This window comes from Calliphora vicina, chromosome 5 (genome assembly GCF_958450345.1).
Source record: "Calliphora vicina chromosome 5, idCalVici1.1, whole genome shotgun sequence".
In the NCBI taxonomy this organism is placed as follows: domain Eukaryota; kingdom Metazoa; phylum Arthropoda; class Insecta; order Diptera; family Calliphoridae; genus Calliphora; species Calliphora vicina.
This window is the reverse complement of record NC_088784.1, coordinates 4,260,987-4,281,799: the sequence shown is the minus strand read 5'-3', so window position 1 is coordinate 4,281,799 and position 20,813 is coordinate 4,260,987. Positions and strand designations below refer to the sequence as shown.

The 20,813-nt window shown below is 28.7% G+C and overlaps 2 protein-coding genes across 2 annotated transcripts in view; one reads left to right on the top strand and one right to left on the bottom strand.

The window, feature by feature from the left end:
* The window catches only part of arr (low-density lipoprotein receptor-related protein 6), a 124,666-nt gene extending 112,245 nt beyond the window's left edge, over positions 1-12,421 (bottom strand). Inside the window, exon 1 of the mRNA XM_065510847.1 lies at positions 11,625-12,421. Coding sequence (XP_065366919.1) covers positions 11,625-12,351 — 727 coding nt within the window. The 5' untranslated portion in view covers positions 12,352-12,421. The remainder of the gene's footprint in view (positions 1-11,624) is intronic.
* Positions 12,422-18,023: 5,602 nt separating this feature from the next.
* On the top strand, positions 18,024-19,583 carry cid (centromere identifier). The gene is made up of 2 exons (XM_065510885.1): positions 18,024-18,405; positions 19,075-19,583. The coding sequence occupies exons 1-2, from the start codon at positions 18,024-18,026 to the stop codon at positions 19,581-19,583; spliced, it is 891 nt and encodes a 296-aa protein (XP_065366957.1).
* Positions 19,584-20,813: the final 1,230 nt, after the last annotated feature.

The window sequence follows — 20,813 nt, the reverse complement described above, 5'->3', positions numbered from 1 at the left end:
TCTCTTTTTTTTCGAATTTTTTTGTTTCCTATTTGAATTCTTTCTGCCATTACCATTAAAAGAAGAAGTAAAGTAGGTTTTTTTCTTCTTTAGTAATTCTTTTTTTGGATGTTTTCATTTGCTCCTTTCAAACCATTACCAAACTAACTACAAGTACAGAAGAGTACAAGTACCTTTAGTACAATATGAACGATGTATGAATATGCTTCACATCATCATGAGCTCTTGTCATGAAGTGCACGTTACTAGAAGAGGCTGGCTGAGGCAGACACACATTGGCACACTACATAGGTACATATGAACAAACTATATTCGATATACTATACATTACTACACCGGTATGTACAACTATTCCATTATTCCCTTTTTCGGTAGCTAGTACTAGTTCAAAGTAAGTAGTAGTAGTAGTATGTTGTTGTCGTCATCATACATTTAACCATATAATGAAAGAAAAAAACAAAACTTCTTTTTTCTTCATTTCAGTTTTTATTTTTCATGTTCACAGAACTATAGTTTTTTTTCTCACGTTTATGTTAACAATTTATATTTTACTTCTTTTTTTTCATCTATGGAGTTTATGTTCTGTATTTTATTTTTCCTTTTTTTTTTGGATAGTTGTCCTTGTAAAGAGTTTTTGGAGAAGTAAAGGAATTTTTTGATTACTGAAGTATGTTGCAGTAACCAAAAGGAAGAAAGAATGGTTGAGAGAGAAAAGAAAAAAAAACTATGGAAAACTGCACAAAACTAAAGGGAAAATGTACGTGCCACATGATGCAACGTGTATGCTTACACTATTCGTAATAAAAGTAATAATAGTGAAAAGGACATCAAAAGAAAAGAGCTGTGTTATACAAATATTTATTTTATTGACATCATCGTCATCAGTTTTTGTTCCGCTTTTCTTGTTGTCTTGTTCATAAAGAATATTTAAGAAATTTAATATGGATGATGTTACGTCAGAAAAAGTTTAGCACAAAGTAAGAAAGAAAATGTCAGGGACCGTTCAATTTTTTTAAACATATTTATTTTTTAAATATGAATAGAGTAAGTTAAAAAAGGTCCTTTGACATATTTATATAATAAATTTTAGTATTTTTTTTTAATTTTTTTCACTGTTGAAACCTTTTCTAGTCATTTTTACTCGGTATTAGCTTAAAATAGTAACAGTAAGAAAAACCATGGTTCTATATGCAATATATTAGAATAGCGATTCCATCTCAGTTTTGAAATACATACTCGAATATTCGAATTTTATTCTTCAGAAAACATAATTTTTTTGGTTTTTATTTACCAAAATCTATAAGATTTGCATATTTTTTCATATTTAGAAGATTTCAATATAATGTTTTAAAAATATTTTATTTAAAAAATAAAAAAAAATTTTTTTTTTTTTAAATATTTTTCATGTTTGAAAATTTCGAATTTTCAAAATCGTTTAGAAAGCATTATTTAATGTTTAGAAATCACTAAAACTTACTAAATATACATTATTTTGCAATTATTAAGCAATTTTGTCATGTTCGAAAATTCTAACTTAATTTCGAATTTTCGAAATTAGTTAGAAAAATTAATTTTTTAATTTTTATATAGGAAAAGCTTATTAAAAATGCATTGTTTTACATATTTAAAAAATTTTTACATGTTCGAAAATTTCAAACTTAATATCGAATTTTTAAAATTGCTTAAAGCATCTTCGAAGTTTTTTATTTGGAAATTTGCAACAAATTAGCAAATTTTAGCACTTTATAATGGATTTTTATATATTAACAAAATTTCGAACTTAATTTCGAATTTTCAAAATTGATCAGAAAAAAATATTTAATATTTACATGTTTTTTATTTGGAAATCTTATTAAATAGGCATTACTTTGCATTTATTTACCAATTTTGTCATATTCGAATATTCAAACTTAATTTTGATTTTTCGAAATTGGTTAGAAACATTTAATTCTTATTTTTATATACGAAATGCTTATTAAACATGCATATTTTTCCATATTTAAAAGATTTTACTATGTTCGAAAATTTTAAAATTAATATCGAATTTTCAAAATAGCTTTAAAACTTCTTGTCAAAGTTTTTTATTTGGAAATTTGCAACAAATAAGCACTTTTTAAGCGATTTTTATATATTCAAAAATTTCGAATTTTCAAATTTATTGAGAAAATAAAATTTATTATTCGATATGCAAATTTTGCTTAATTAACAAATTTTGTCATATTCGAAAATTTGAACTTAATTTCGAATTTTCGAAGAAAAATTATTTTTTTTATTTTTATATAAGAAAAGCTTATTAAACATGAATATTTTTCCATATTCTAAACATTTTTGCATGTTCGAAAATTTCAAACTTAATATCGAATTTTCAAAATTGCTTAAAGCCTCTTTTCGAAGTTTTTTTATTTGGAAATTTGCAACAAATTTCAAATTTAAGCACTTTTTAATCGATTTTATACATTAACAAAATTTCGAACTTAATTTCGAATTTTCAAAATTAATCAGAAAAAATTATTTAATATTTACAAGTCTTAATCTTATTAAATAGGCATTATTTTGCATTTATTAACCAATTTTGTCATATTCGAATATTCAATTTTAATTTCGATTTTTCGAAATTGGTCAGAAACATTTAATTTTTATTTTTATATACGAAATGCTTATTATACATGCATATTTTTCCATATTTAAAAGATTTTACTATGTTCGAAAATTTCAAAATTAATATCGATTTTCAAAATAGCTTTAAAACTTCTTTTCAAAGTTTTTTTTTAAAACTAAGCGATTTTCATATATGTATTTGAAAATTTCGAATTTTCAAAATTTGCCAGAAAATATTTATAATTTAAAAAATGTTTGCATGTTCGAAAATTTCAAACTAAATATCGAGTTTTCAAAATAGCTTTAAAACTTCTTGTCAAAGTTTTTTATTTGGAAATTTGCAACAAATAAGCACTTTTTAAGCGATATTTATATATTCAAAAATTTCGAATTTTCAAATTTAGTGAGAAAATAAAATTTATTAGTCATACAAACATATTCGATATGCAAATATTGCTTAATTAAAAAATTTTGTCATATTCGAAAATTCGAACTTAATTTCGAATTTTCGAAATTAGTCAGAAAAATTATTTTTTTTATTTTTATATACGAAAAGCTTATTAAACATCAATATTTTTTTATATTCTAAACATTTTTACATGTTCCTAAATTTCAAACTTAATATCTAATTTTCGAAATTGGTCAGAAATCTTTATGTTTGATTTTTATATAACCTTTTAGAAACCCTTATTAAAAATGCGTATTTTTCATTTTTTTTTTTAGCACATTTTTATATGTTCGAAAATTTCGAACTTAATTTCAAATTTCTAAAAAAGCTTTAAAACTTCTTTACAAAGTTTATTTTATTAATTACCCATAAATTTTGCTTTAATCAACCAATTGTCATATTCAAAATTTCCAACATAATTTCGATTTTTCGAAATTGGTCAAAAACATTTATTTTTTGATTTTTATATAAAAAAGCTTATGAAATTGGAAATATTTTTCTATATTTTACACATTTTTATGGATAGAAAATGTCGAACTTAATTTCGAATTTTTAAAATAGCTTTGAAAATTGTTTTGTAAATTTTTTATTTGTATGTTTGCAACAAAATAAGATAATTTTACCGCATTTGGAATTTTGAAATTAGTTCGAAAATATTATTTAATATTTTGAATTAAAAAGGACTTATTGACTATGTAATTTATTCTAGTTGCTTCTGAATATTTTACCGATCACTCAAAATATAGAATTTGTGAGTTATAATCCGCCTGCACAAGGACCTACTTTTTTTCTTGCATCAATAAGAAATACCGTTTTGCAACTGCGGAAAAAGTACGTTTGTGATTCGAAATTGCATTTAATCTATCCAAACAAAAATATTAAAAACAAGTAAGGAAGTATGGTCGGTCAAGCCCGACCATATAATACCCTACACTAAGTAAAAGAGCAAAAATATTGTTCTTTTAAAATTTCAATAATTTATATTTTTGAGTGATTTTCGGAAGTGGGCCTTATATGGGGGCTATGACCAATTATGGACCGATCACCATGAAATTAGGTCATGTGATTTATATCTATATTAAAGTTAAGTATGTTGAATTTTGTGTGTTTACCAACATTTTTAAGCGATTTATGCACGTTAAAGTGATTTTCGGAAGCGGGTCTATATGGGAGCTATGACTAATTATGGACCGATCGTAACAAAATTTGGTGACATGAATTTTGTGTATATAAAACTTATTTGGAGCGGAATTTGTGGAGATACATATATAAATTAAACATTTATGACCGATAAAGTCCAATTTCGGGAGGACATTTGTATGGGGGCTAGGAGAAATAATGGACCGATTTCAGCCAGTTTCAATAGGCTTGGTCCTTGAGCCGAAAAAATAATATGTATCAAATTTCATCGAAATATCTTCAAAATTGCGACCTGTACTCTGCGCACAAGGTTTACATGGACAGCCAGCCAGCCAGCCAGCCAACCAGACGGACGGACGGACGGACGGACGGACGGACATCGCTTAATCGACTCAGAAAGTGATTCTAAGTCGATCGGTATACTTTAAGGTGGGTGTTAGACTAATATTTTTGGGCGTTACAAACATCTGCACAAACGCATAATACCCTCCCCACTATGGTGGTGTAGGGTATAAAAAAAAAATATTGAAACTATTGAAAGGAGCATGAACTGCAGATATTTGGTATACTTTAAGCAGAAGAACAATTAATAACAGTGTGCAGAAAAATCCACAATAAAATTCTGTAAAAAACTTTGAAATGAAAATCCAAAGATTTTATAAAAAAAAATATTTTCTTTAGAAGTTTTCCTGAATTTTACGATTTTGTTGGAAAAATTTGGATTGTATCTCAAGTCTTAGATTTTGCTCTGCAAAATGGGCTTAATTAAAATTGACTGAGATTTTTTTTTCTAAAATTATTGCAAAAATATTTAACAAAATTTTTGAACATGTTTTTTTACTATTTGGCAAAATAACTAAACATTTTTAATGAAAACTAATTTTTGTTTAATAAACTAGAAACAATCTTGTTTATTCTTCATTATCTCAGTTATGTATGAACAAATTTCTCAGAATTTACATAGCGATAGTCCCAAATTCCGATATGTATTATAGAAAATAATACATATCGGAAAACAACTTGCAACCAAAAGTTTTCCCACGATGAGATAATGAAGCCAAACAATATTTGTTTCATATAGGAATCGTTTGGTAAAAATTATAGTTTTTAAATATAAAACTAAATTGTATTTAAATACTTTATAACTTTTAATTAACATTTTAAATGGTGAACTTGCTCTAAAATTATTTCCTTAAAAAGTATTTTACACGCAATTAGAAGAAATATAAAAAAAAGGCAGACACAAAAATAAAAACTTCATTAAACATAATTTCCTAATTATATTCTCTTAAACCATCCAAATAATTTATACGCTTTTAAATTCAAAATTGTTTTAAACTTTTTAATTAAATGATAATCACTAGACCATAATTATGTGCCGACAAAGTACATACAAATGTTTTTTTTTTTCATCAGCTTCTTCTTCATTTTGGCACAGGGCAAAGGAAGAAAAAGATGGAGAATAATACAACAACAAGAAAAACAACAACAAGAGAAAAACAAGTAAGAAAGTATGGTCGGTCAAGCCCGACCATATAATACCCTACACCAAGTAAATGAGTAAAAATATTTTTCTTTTAAAATATCAATAATTTATATTTTTGAGTGATTTTCGGAAGTGGGCCTTATATGGGAGCTATGACCAATTATGGACCGATCACCATGAAATTGGGTCGTGTGATTTATGTCTATATTAAAGTTAACTATGTTGAATTTTGTGTGTATACCAACATTTTTAAGCGATTTATGCACGTTAAAGTGATTTTCGGAAGCGGGTCTATATGGGAGCTATGACTAATTATGGACCGATCGTAACAAAATTTGGTGACATGAATTTTGTATATATAAAACTTATTTGGAGCGAAATTTGTGTAGATACATAGATAAATTAAATGTTTATGACCGATAAAGTCCAATTTCGAGGGGACATTTGTATGGGGGCTAGGTGAAATAATGGACCGATTTCAGCCAGTTTCAATAGGCTTGGTCCTTGGGCCGAAAAAGTAATATGTACCAAATTTGATCGAAATATCTTCAAAATTGCGACCTGTACTCTGCGCACAAGGTTTACATGGACAGCCAGCCAGCCAGCCAGCCAGCCAACCAGACGGACGGACGGACGGACGGACGGACGGACATCGTTTAATCGACTCAGAAAGTGATTCTAAGTCGATCGGTATACTTTAAGGTGGGTGTTAGACTAATATTTTTGGGCGTTACAAACATCTGCACAAACGCATAATACCCTCCCCACTATGGTGGTGTAGGGTATAACAAACATCCTTAACAATCATAGGAAAGTAAATTTGGTAGAAAATTTGCCAAAATAAGAGCAAAACAAAAAAATATAACACATACACTTTAACACTTGTATGAGTGAGTAAGTGAGTGAGTGACTGTGCAGATGTATGTAGAAATCTAAGTAAATAAAATAGAAATATTGACAAGTACCATTAAGAACAAGAGTGAGTAAGAAAAACAAGAGCAGAGGGAGGGGGGCCAACAACAGCAGCTAACTTCCCGATTGACAATCATTAAGTAAATATAAATACAAACAACAAACAAACACAAGTCTACAACATCAACAAAAACAAAATAAAAGAAAATATTGTACATGTACACAAACAAACAAACAATTGAAAATTCAATGCATTAAGGGCGCTCAAGGGTAAATTTTTTGCCGTTGTTTTTGTTGTTGTTCATGTGATGCCACTTGCAGAATATGTATTGTGCTTGTTGTTGTATATTTATGTAGTAAAAGACCGCAACAAAAACCTTAAATTGTATAAATTCACACACAAACATGTAAAATTTTGTAAAATTTATAGGATTGAAAAACGAAAAACAAATCGAAATTGTACAAGTTCAAATACACATTAATAACCCAGCAAACACATTGTAAATGGAGTTAAATATAGATTCGATTTCATTGCTCAAGCCTTGAAATTTAGTTTCAAATTTAAGAAACGAATTTCTCAAATACATAATTTCAAATCAAACGAATGTTTATATTTTGCTAGTTTCGATCAACTACATACTTGTGAATTTAAAAATTTTGAACAGGAATCCTTAGAACTGAGAATAACAAGTTTTCCTAATGCATTTCAAAAGTAGTGAAGGAAGGAACTTTAACATGTTTCGTATGTTTGCTAGGCTGCAATTTGAAATACACACAAAAAATTCGAGTCATTCGTTCTTACTCATAGTAAATTTATATATATTTTTTGTAATAGACGTCTTTTGAAGTTGATTTTTTATATTTATTTTTTTTTAAATAATTTCATTCCTTCGAATTTCATTTTCGAAGGCGTAATGCATGTTAATGAACTTGGCTGCTGCTAATGATGTTGAAGACGCTGATGATGGTGTGGCGTGATATATTGTTAGAATAGGGATAAAAAAAAATGAATACAATAGCACTTGAGAAAAAATCAAAGACGAAAGTTTTCTAATGATTAGGGCAATTTATTTGACTAAACGATTGTTTTTTTTCTTTCCAACATTCATTATACAAATATTCGTACAATATTGTATATGAATTACGAGTATAAATGGTCAAGTGTTACTAGAAATCAATTATGAACATTTGATTTCAATAGACAGAATGTGAATAGGTTGTTAAATTAAAATTGAAAAACTAAACTAGGCAATAATAAATTTCAGTGAATTTCTCAAGAATTAACTTGAGAATTTAGCACATGAAAACCTAAATCTTTCTTCAAAATAAATTTAGTTTTCCCAAAAATATGTTTTTGATAAACCAACTATTATTTTAGATATTTCCACAAACTTAAAATTTACAATATTATATTCGCTTATTTTGTCTTATGTTTTCAATAATAATCAATTTTTCAAAGTCTATAATAATGAAACATTGTAATGCAGGATATTTTATGTCAATATGAGCATTTCCACGATACCGAACGTGACATTCGTACACCTTTGATATATTTTCATGCTTATAATTAAGGGAGCAAAACAAAATTATTAAAATACAAGCTGTTGTCATGATCTGGATTTATGTCAGATACACTTAGGATAGCAAACGCGACGTACTTTGAATATTAATTTAAAAGAGAGTCTTACTTAGATGCAAGATGCCACTAATATTTGTTTTGAATACATATTTACAACCACTTTATTAGAACGATCTGGGAATACTGATAACAAACGAGGATTTAGATACCAGAACTCTACATTGGAACAGGAACAAAATCAATTTACAATTCAATGTTAATCTAGCTTTGTTCGACCTTTTTAATTTTATTTTTTAAATTAATTTGTAGTAAACAATAAATACTAAAGAGAAATTTTCGTTAAAAGCGGCTAAGAGTAAGAACAAAAATATTTTTTGTTTCCAGTCAAATTTTATCATGATAACAACTCTGTTTAGCTGAAAATATTTTTTATCGCGAACGCGACACACTTTGAATATCAATTTAATGGAGTATTTATTAGATGTAAGTTAGTTTTGTAGTTAAGGCCATTAAATTTAGTTAAGAATACATATTTTCACCACTTTATTAGAGCGATCTGGGAGTATCAGAACGTGACATTGGAACAAGAATAAAATCAATGAACAATTTACCGTTAATCAAGCTTTGTTCGGCATCTTTTAATTTGTAGTAAACAATAAATACTAAACAGAAATTGTCGTTAAAAGTAGCTAAGATTAAGAACAAAAATATTTTTTTTAGTTCTCCGTCTAATTTTCTCATGATAACAACTCAGTTTAGCCGAAAATATAAATTTATTCAAAGTCTCTTCATCTTTTTGCCAACATATAGATTCCGAGCCGAAAGAACTGCTCATCTGTTGAAGCCAAGAACGAATCAAGCCAAAATCGAAAACTCTTTTCGAAAGTGAAGCGTATCCCAGAGAGAGCGTTCTGCATTGATCGAAACAAATAGTAGTCGGACGGGGTAAGGTCTGGACTATAAAGCGGGTGAAGCAAAACTTCTCAACCACTTCATTCTAATTACTTTTTAACAGGGATGGCAACATGTTGCTGAGCGTTGTTTAAATGAAGCACTTGAATTCGATACAGGTTCCCTGTGATCGTCTGGTCAGATTTCAGCAGATAGGACCCTTTTGATCCCACCAAATTCAGAGAAATTCCTAAGCGCCATTGGTATTTTACACTTTTTTCAAATTAAAGAAGTAAAGCAAAACTTCGACATTTTTGAAGCATAAACAACTTTGATGGTTACACTATAATGTTCAATAATTAAGTGAGAATAAATGACAGATACAGTGGTTGACAAAACAATGGAAACTTTTCCAAATATTTCAGTAGTGGCCTAAAATCTGAAATAATTTTTTAAAAATTTTAACATTTATGTAATATTTTATTTGTATACTTTTATTAACTTAATTTAACAAAAAACAAAGGACATAATTAATTAAATTCAAAAAAAGAGAAAACAAAATTAAAAGATTTCTTTATTACGGCATTGACAAAACAATGGAAACTTAGGTATTATTTTAACAAATATGGTCTAAACTTTGCAATAACTCAATATTTAGTTGGGTATCCCTTATTTTTTATAACTGCTACACATCGACGATGCATTGAACCAATTAAAGAGTCAATGGTCTCCTTTGAAATATTTTGCCATTCCCTTATAACCGCCTCCTTCCTGGTGTAATTTTGGGTCCTTATTTTACGATCTACAATTTATATTTGATTGAGATCTGGCGATTGGGCAGGCCACTTCAAAACACGTACCTCGTTGGATTGTAAACACTCGGTTACAACCCTAGAGGTGTGTTTCGGGTCGTTGTCGTGTTGGAATCTCCAAACTAGGGGCATATTTTCCTCAGCGTATGGAAACATAACATCGTTTAATATGGTTCTGTATCCTATACCTGTCATGGTATCTTTTATAATATGAATTGGGACCATACCTTGCCCTGAAAAACATCCCCATACCATAATATTGCCACCGCCAAACATTACAGTCTTATTTGTGTACTTTGGATCTAATATTTTTGCCTTTGGTCGTCTTACAAATGTTCTTCCATCACTGCCTCTTAAATTGTATTTGAATTCGTCGGAAAAGAGGACAGTATTCCATTTCTGTATCGACCAGTTTAAATGATCCCTGGCAAATTGTAGACAAGCAGAACGGTTCTTTTTAGAAATGAGTGGTTTTTTCACAGGACGATAGCAACCAAGACCAGCGTCAATTGCCCTGCGACTAACTGTTCGGGTACTTATTTCTAATTTTAGGAATTATTTTTGGGAATTTCTTGAACTCTCTCGCTATTAAATTATCTTGTCTAGGAGTAGTCTTACGAGGTCTTCCACCTAAATGTTGAGTTTTTAGAGAACCGGTCTCATGAAATTTCTTTATAATTTTTGAAACTGCTGATTTATTTATTGAATATTTGTCACAGATTTGTCACATGTTTTAAACCAGCTTTAAAATCGTTAATTATTTTATTTTTTAAGTCTTCACAAATCTTAACTTTAGCCATTTTCGTTAACTTTGAAAAAAAGCAATTATGCGAAAAACTTAGAAAAAGAAATTGTGAAAAATTACCAGAATTTAAAAATAAAGTAAAATAACTGTAAACAGGATGCTTTTCACATCGTTCTTTTAAATATTATTTTCGTTTTACACTTCTTTCTTGCAGAAGTTTAAAAGTTTCCATTGTTTTGTCAGTAGCGAAATAGTGAATATTTTTAATTTTGTTCCCTTTTTTCAGAATATAATTAATTATGTTGTTTGTTTTTCAGTTAATTTATGTATATAAATAAAACTATACAAGTAAAATACAAAAAAAAAAAAAATATTTTAAAAAAATATTTTCAATTTTGGGCTACATATGGAAAAGTTTCCATAGTTTTGTCAACCACGTATACCCTCCTTCAGAAAAAAACATATAAGTTAATAAAACCAAATACCGCGTTCAAAAATCCCACATTTTTAAGTCATACACCCAATCATTTGTTCATTAAGAACATTTTTTTTATGGAAATGTCCAGTTCATAAGTACTGGATTATTCAGTTTTTAATGTTTTGTTAAAATCTCTTATCGAAAATTGTAGGATTTGAATTTGTTTGAAATCTTTTGAATTTAAATATATTCAATTTATTTGTAATCTTATTTAAGCTTAAAAAACCTATTTCAATTCCATAACATGATAGTTACTCACTATTTTATCGACACAAAATTAATTGCACCACAAAACGAAAACCATTTTATTTTAGTTTTATTCTGCACTCAGCGCAACAAAAAAACTACAATTCGTTTTTGTCTTAAGCAAGTTAAAAAACAATAGGTAGATAGATAATAACAAAATAATCTAAAGTTGTTGTGTCGAAAACACAAATACCCATAGCCCCCTCCCAAACTTATCTAAACTACAACAATTTTGTATATGGTAAAGTAATGAAAAATAAAAAAACAACAAATAAAATGTTGTACTTACCATTTTTTAATTGCAAACTAACGCCAACACAGCTCGTTAAAATTAAATATAAAACTAAGATAATGAAACGTAACGATGTGCAGTTAAAGGTGTTGCTGTAGCTGCTGCTGCTCCAAGTTGTAATAGAAATTTGTGTTGTTGAAGCTGAAGCTGTAACTGCTGTTCTTATTTTTGGTGTACATGATGATGATGATGTGGTGGTGGTGCTGGTTGTTGGTTTGTTGAGGGTATTGTGGTGTTTGTAGTAGGTTGTAGTGGCATTGGCGGAGGAGGTGATATTGGAATTGCTGATTGTGTTGCTGTTGCTGTTATTGGCAACGCAAAAACAAGATAAATTTGTTTCATTACATGATGACAACGATGCTGCTGCTTCTGCTTCTGCTGCTGCTGATGTCGTTGTCAATGTTGTTGTTATTGTTGTTGGTATTGACGTTGTTAATGGTTTTAATATGGTGGAAATTTTTTGTTGTGTCAAATACTTTTTATTAGTTGTTGCAATTAAGTGACTGCATTTTGTCACATTTTGAGATTTTATGATATTTTTAGGTATTTTTAGATTGCTGTTGTTGCTGTTATTTCGTCTAATGACCTCCGGCTCGTTGTGTTGATTGCTCTTTGACGTTTGTAAAGTTGACAATTTATGGCATTTGAAAAGTCTTAAAGCCAAATTATTAATAGTTGTTGCTGTCGTTGCTGTTACTGATGACTTATTGTCCTCATAAGCCATGGCTTATTAAATTGTAGGCCTTTAAAGCCAGCCAATTTGTTTTTTTAGTTTTGCAAGAAAAATTAAAAAATTATTCTCCTTTTACTTTAAATTCTTTAAAAGCATTTTTTGTTTGTTTGTTTTATTTATTAATTTGCTAAAAAGAAATAAAATGTTTATAAAATAATTATTAAGCATGAATATTAATTAGTTATTTTTATATAAAATTTAAAGTATTTCTGTGTTACAAATTGTTATATTTCTTCTAATATTTAATAAACATTTAGTGTTTGTTTTATTTGTTTATGGGCTTAATTTATATTTTGCTTGTTTACTTTAGCAGCTATTCCAATTAGCTGCTAAATATTACGAAATATGTAGTCAGCAGTGTCGCCGTAGTCGGCTTTAGTTCAAAGCAAATTGTACGTTGTGTGATAAGCATATTTAAACATTGATAAACACAAAATTTGCTACAATTTATTAATTTTGTTTACTTATTTGCGTGATCTAAAAGATCGAGTTTATTTTTTGGTGGGTTTTGTTTTACATAATAAAAATTATTTACTAGAAATTGTCAGGAAGGTCGAGGTAAGTCAGTAAAATGCTGTCAAAATTAAAGTAAACTAATTAAATTTTTTAGTTAAAAATTAAAAAAAAAATAATTTGTTTAAATTCTTTATTTTTTTTAAAAATTTTGTACAAAATTTGTTGGTGAGATGAAAAGTTTTGTTTAAACACTTTTTTTGGTGAAATAAAAAAATGTTGAAAATATTTTTTCCGATCCATTGTCGGTCCGAATTTATATTTATCTATACGATTTTGGAATGCCTTCAATTTGATATCTATATTGTCTATGTAAATGACTAAGTAATCGGGATATAGGTAAAAATCGGGGTATTCATTGTTTTTAGCTTATACAGTGGTTAACAAAACAATGGAAACTTTTCCAATTATTCAATATGTAGCCCAAAATTTAAAATATTTTTTTAAAATAAAAATTGTTTTCTTAGTATTTTACTTGTATAGTTTTATTTATATAAATTAACTGAAAAACAAACAACATAATTAATTATATTCTGGAAAAAGGGAACAAAATTAAAAATATTCACTATTTCGCTACTGACAAAACAATGGAAACTTTAAACTTCAGCAAGAAAGAAGTGTAAAAGGAAAATAATATTTAAAAGAACGATGTAAAAGTTATTTTATTTTTAAATTCTAATAATTTTTCACAATTTATTTTTCTAAGTTTTTCGCATAATTGCTTTTTTTCAAAGTTAACGAAAATGGCTAAAGTTAAGATTTCTGAAGACTTAAAAAATAAAATAATTAACGATTTTAAAGCTGGTTTAAAACAAAAAAGTATCTGTGACAAATATTCAATAAATAAATCAGCAGTTTCAAAAATTATAAAGAAATTTCGTGAGACCGATTCTGTAAAAACTCAACATTTAGGTGGAAGACCTCGTAAGACTACTCATAGACAAGATAATTTAATAGCGAGAGAGTTCAAGAAATTCCCAAAAATAACTCCTCGAGAGGTTGTTAATAGCCTAAAATTAGAAATAAGTACCCGAACAGTTAGTCGCAGGGCTATCGTCCTGTGGAAAAACCACCCATTTCTAAAAAGAACCGTTCTGCTCGTCTACAATTTGCCAGGGATCATTTAAACTGGTCGATACAGAAATGGAATACTGTCCTCTTTTCCGACGAATCCAAATACAATTTAAGAGGCAGTGATGGGAGAACATTTGTAAGACGACCAAAGGGAAAAAGATTAGATCCAAAGTACACAAATAAGACTGTAAAGTTTGACGGTGGCAATATTATGGTATGGGGATGTTTTTCAGGGCAAGGTATGGGCCCAATTCATATTATAAAAGATACCATGACAGGTATAGGATACAGAACCATATTAAACGATGTTATGTATCCATATGCTGAGAAAAATATGCCCCTAGTTTGGAGATTCAAACACGACAACGATCCGAAACACACCTCTAGTGTTGTAACCGAATGGTTACAATCCAACGAGGTACGTGTTTTGAAGTGGCCTGCCCAATCGCCAGATCTCAATCCCTTAGAAAATCTATGGGAAATTGTAGATCGTAAAATAAGGACCCAAAATTACACCAGGAAGAAAGATTTATCGGAGGCGGTTATAAGGGAATGGTAAAATATTTCAAAGGATACCATTGACTCTTTAATTGGTTCAATGCATCGTCGATGTGTAGCAGTTATAAAAAATAAGGGATACCCAACAATATATTGAGTTATTGCAAAGTTTAGACCATATTTGTTAAAATAATACCTAAGTTTCCATTGTTTTGTCAATGCCGTAATAAAGAAATCTTTTAATTTTGTTTTCTCATTTTTAGAATTTAATTAATTATGTCCTTTGTTTTTTGTAAAATTAAGTTAATAAAAGTATACAAAAAAAATACTACAAAAATGTTAAAATTTTTAAAATAAAATATTTCAGATTTTAGGCCACTAATGAAATATTTGGAAAAGTTTCCATTGTTTTGTCAACCACTGTATATTAAGAATTTGATTTTGTAAAAAACAAACTATAACCATTAATCAGTGATGCAAAATTGGTTTAATTTAAAAATGGTAAAAAAGCTTTAAAAACATCTTAAATTTAAAAAATTTTTAAAATTCTAAAAAAAATTGAATTTAAAAATCGCATAAATTTGAATCCGCATAAAACGAGACCTGTGTGTATATGACATTTAATATTTGCATGATTTACACCACTTTCTGTATTATTCGCATTTTAAATCCATTGAAAGGGTCCTAAAATATTTAGAAAGCAAAAATGTTTATCTTCACATAAAAATTAAATTATTCTCTTTAGTGACAGGCGATACTTAAGGCTCTGAAATGTCACATGATATATTATTCAATCAGATTGTATTGGGTACCAGGGCACTGTAATATACAGGGAAATGAGGTAGCAGATGAAATGGCCAGACATGCCTCAGATCTGGACCATAGTATTTGGAACCGGGAAGTAATACCTTCTATTTGTCACTACTACAAGCTAATCTTTGAAAGATTCCGTGACCTTATGGTATCCGAGTGGAACTTCACACCTGCTCCATACTAAGCTAAATTATAAAGGTAGAACTATGTTTTTGTTTAATAAAAGGATAATGCTTAAATGTCTCAATACCATAGATTCTAATAAGAATCTAAGCTTTATGATAGTTAATTCATCGAAACATGGAAATCGGTTCTTATTGTCTTGTTTTATGTCCGCAATGTGTAAAAGTTCCAGAGCTTTTGCCTCCTTTTTGAGAATTGTGTTTGGAATACAATTATAATCCTAAACGATTTTCTAGGATTTTTACTGCCTTCTTATAATTTTGGATTTTTCTTTCTTAAAATAGCTTTGCACGAAATGTTTTTAAGAAATATTTAAAAATATCATCAAATACCTTTATTTTTTTCTTGTGGAATCTAACCTTATTGACATTCTTTGCACAATTTGAGGAAGTTAAAGACCATTTAAGTCTTCTTTTTTTGTGACAATTTCTTTAGAATTCAGTTATTATTCTAAAATGTTGGTTCCGGTTAAATTTTCGTAATTTCTTTATGCAAACAATGTCACACACATCCATCAAATTTATTCACACTGTAGATACTTATTTGTCACAGGTTGTATAATCCTCGCGATGGAGGGAGGTTATGTCGAATTCCAAAAAATCACTTGGAGCAATTAACTTTTCACAAATTGATGAAATTCACTTTTAAGTTCTAGAATTTCTAGCTAAAGACATGTATTTTCATTAAAACTCTTACTGGAAGTGGAGTTTAAATTGAATTAAAATGAAAAGAAGTTAAATGGCGAATAAGCATGATTCTCCTGTCCAGTTTCTTATAGCGAAAAATATCAATATATTTGATAACAAATTAGCTTGACTAATAACATATTGAATTAAAATATTAACACAGCTTTAAAATATAGCCGTAGCTAACTAAATTTTCATTAAAATCATCAAAATCAATGGGAAAAATGCAGCAAATGTCTGACCCAATATTATAAAATAAAAAATCAATAGTTACTAACACAAATTGCGCTTCTGCATTTCTGCACCGAATAATGCAGGCAAGTAAATTGAAGTCAACAACAAATCTCAAACCAAACAAGGTACTACTCACATACTAGCTATTTGTTTTGGTGTCTGAGCCGACAGGCGGAGTGCTCCACTTAGAAAATCTCTTGTCCAAACTATCACTATTTCTTATAAATTCCAATTAAATAATTGCACCCAAATTAATATCAAAACTTTATAAAATTCATTTTATAACACTATAAATTCCAAATAAAATAAATACCATAAACATTTGAGATACGTACGCCCTTTAATGGAGTTTCCAACGAAAACCACATCAAAACAAAACACAAGAAAACAGACCCAACACACCGAAATCACATTAAACAAAAATAAAATAAAGAAAAGCGCGATTTTTCTTAAGAATCCGTCAGACAAAATCAAATTCAATAAATTTTGAAGAAAAACACACTGATTTTTGTTAAAAGGAAATTGTAATAAAACAAACGATTACAACAAGAATTAAACACAAACAAAACAAATGAATGTCATGATAAAAATAAACAAAAAAAAATTATTTAAAGAAAAACAAACAAAACAACAATAAAAAAGAATATCAAAAGAAACAACACAATAAGAAACACCAGTGAATACAGGAATAACAAATAAAAAAATTGTAACACACACATGAATGAAAGAAAGAACAACAAGACGAAAGTCAGGCAGAGATATACTATAAGAAAAACAAGAACAAAGAAAAGCAAAAACATAAAATTTAAATTAATTTTCCTATAAATTCCCTTAATATTTTGTTAGAAAATACTTTAAACTCTTAAATATGTATTAATTTATTTTCTTAAACAATTAATAAAACACTTTCCCACCTTTTATTAATTGATTTTAAGATAAAAACACTTTTTTGTTCGTATTCTTTTTCTATTAGTTTGATTTGATGTAATGTGATTTTTGCTTATTTTGTTTTGTATAGATTTTCGTTTGTTTTAATTAAAAATGTTGCGGCATTTTTTGATTTATTTTATAAATTGCTTAACAATTACACACACTAAACACTTTTCACCGCTTAATTTAAAACAATTGTTTTGTTTTTCGTAAGCTTTTTTTATGATATTAAATTCTCTTAAATTAAGTTTATTTTTTACACAATAAAACGCGTTTTCTTAAGCGACCGTAAATTTACCAAACGTGTTGACTGAACGACACAAAAAACAAGACTGAATGAAAATTGTGCATGAAAACAAATGTCAGAATTAAATTCGTTAAGAAAGTTATAACAAAACAAGTGTCAGAATTAGAAGTTTTTAAAGGAAAAGAGAAAAAATACAATATAAAAAAACTAAACTTAGCTAATTTCCAAACCATACAGTTATATTTTTACAAATAATTATTATAACAGATGGCGTCTAAATTCTCTTAGAAAATGAGACCTCTAACGTTTATTTTTTGTACTATAAAAAAACACAACAACAATACTGTAAAATGAAATGTCAAAATAAACCCTTGTAAACAAATCAATTAACATTTTACAACACTGTTTTCCTAAAGAGCGGGTCTTTTTAAGTAAATTGTTTATTTCTATTATTATTATTACCAAAGGAATTTTTCTAAAAAAAAATGACCAAAGTTATACACAGAAAACCTGGTCCCAAATCAGCGAAACAAAGTAAAATTTTAGCAAAACGTGGCACTTTGGGCGAAACTAGTGCCGAATCCGATTCTGATGATAGTAGCCCAGAACAAACTATAGATAATAATAGCAACCAAGCATCAGGAACGCCAGAAACTGAAAACACATTAAGATCACAACGAGGAGCGAATAATGTTTCGGAATTTCGTACACCCGATGCGGAAAATGATGTCACCGATTATGGTTTGGAGTTCACCACCAGCAATATACAAAATCCATCACCACGCAGATGTTCAACATTAAGAACAGCCGCTAGTTCTCAAGAGGAAAGTGGCGGGGGTGTTGAAAAAGCAAACAAAACAAATAAAGGTAAAATATTAAACAGGAATATGTTGAAACTACAAGATATACTTAGGAGCATTGCATTTTTATTAAATTGTTTGTGTTTTTTTTAAATTATTTCTTTCGTCAAGTCTGTATTTGGCAACAGAAATAACAAGATTCAAAATCATTTTTAAAGAAATTTGGAAAAATATCAAGTTTTTCAACCGAGTTTGTTCATTTAGGATCCCTAAGTCCTTCACTGTAGGCTTAGAATTTGATAAGGACCCTTTTTGTTGGGTCTATGATGAATATTTAAATATTTTACAAACGCTATGAAAAATTAGTATACCCCCATCGCTTTAGTGGCGGGTTTAACAATTTCTCTAATGCTTGACAGTTCAATTAATTTTTAAGTTATTTTGTAATGTATTTAAACTAAAGAAAATGTTGACTATTCAGTATGCAATTAATTCTATAAAGAAAGAATTCTCAATGGAAGAAATTTAATTAATGCTTTTGAAATAAAAGGAATTAAGCATATAAATTAACACGTAATGAATTCCTTAATGGAATGGTTAAAACATCAAAGTTAATTTTGAAACTTATAACCTTCATTCAACACATACATATCTTCTAATATATAAAGAAACCTATGAAAATCATCTAATGCAAGATATTTTAATCGAATTTAAAACTAACCTTAAATTTTCACAGAAAACAGCACACCTCTCTCTACTCTTACTAAATCGCCACAAAAATCCACCATGCCTCCCAAAAAACTCACCAAGCAACGAAAAACCAAAACGAAAAGCACTGAAACTCCATTAACTAAAGAAATTCCAATACCTAAAGAAACAACTTTAAGTGCCAACGAAACTCCTGCAGCTGAAGATAAAAAACAAGTCGTTAGGAAACCACGAAAACACCGCAATCCTTTACAACTTGAAAAACGTTTTTGGAAAGACGTTCAAGTTCTTCAAAATCGCACCGATAATCTTATACCCATGTTACCGTTTTCACGTTTGGTGCGTGAACTCATGCATGATGCTTCCAGCGAAGTAACTAAGATAACACCCACAGCCATGGAGGCTTTACAGACATCGTCGGAATTGTATTTAACGCAAAGGCTGCAGGATGCCTACATGTTGACACTGCACCGGGGGCGGGTGACATTAGATGTTAAGGATATGGAATTGATAAATTATTTGAAAATAAATTTGTAATAGGTATGTAGTTTTAAATTAAAATTAGATTAAACAAAACCATAGGGTAACATAGGTACAAGACCGAGACGTAATTGTCAAAAACCTAACTCTTACAACAACAACAAAATACGTGCTAGCAAAGAATATAGCTCATATACTTTGGTGCTAGTCAATGTATTTTGTTGTTGCAGCAGACATATGATTTGTTGTATTTTTGTTTGACAAATCGGAGTTTCTCGTCTCTATGAACAAAACAATGAAATGGGAATGAAATTTCGATTTGCTGTTCCAAATATTTTATTTATTTATAAAGAATTAGAGTACAATTAAAATTATAATATAATTTAAAATAAAGAGCAATAGCGACTGATCGTTCCAAATATGTTGTTAAAAGTTATGTAAAATTAAGAACCTTATTTTTGAGAGTCGAACCGAAAGTAATATTCCGCTATAAAAAAGCATTATTCGAACCTTGTGAATTGACCATATGTTTTTTCTTAGACCTTAAAAATTCCATAACCTCATTTTTGTATACACTTTATATATACAAATAGCCTTGTCCGTCTGTATGTTGAAATTAACTTTACGAAGCCCCCAAATAACTTACATACATGATTAATACATCAATATATCTGCTATAGTATAACTTAGGTTGCTTTTTAAATTTGGAAAAATCGGCTCACAAATGAGTTAAAATCGGGAAAAATATTTGTAACCATTTTTTTTCACACACAATTTTTTTAGCAAATAATTTTTTTCCAAAAAAAAAAACATGTTTTTATACCCTTCACCTTCGTGAGAAGGGTATATATAAGTTTGTCATTCCGTTTGTAATTTCTACATTTTTCATTTCCGACCCTATAAAGTATATATATTCTGGATCCTTATAGATAGCGGAGTCGATTAAGCCATGTCCGTCTGTCTGTCTGCCCGTCTGTCTGTTGAAATCAATTTTCTAATAATTCTGTCAGACATGCTTTCGAGAAGTTTGCTATTTAAAATCAGCAAAATCGGTCCATAAATAACGGAGATATGAGCAAAAAACCGGGACAACCTCGATTTTTGACCTATTTTTGATCTATATCTGGATTACTAAGTCATTAATATAGACAATATGGATATCTAATGATATATATTTCAAAGTCCATTGCAACGATGTAGATAAGGCTATAGTAAGTTGGACCTACAATGGATCAAAATCGGGAAAAATATTTTTTAACCCGAATTTTTTTTTTCCCAAAAAAAATT

Excerpts from the sequence above, each read along its gene's own strand:
- cid (XM_065510885.1), top strand. The coding sequence starts at position 18,024 with ATGACCAAAGTTATACACAGAAAACCTGGTCCCAAATCAGCGAAACAA. Across the intron at positions 18,406-19,074 it reads AGCAAACAAAACAAATAAAG|AAAACAGCACACCTCTCTCT; the intron begins GTAAAATATTAA and ends AAATTTTCACAG.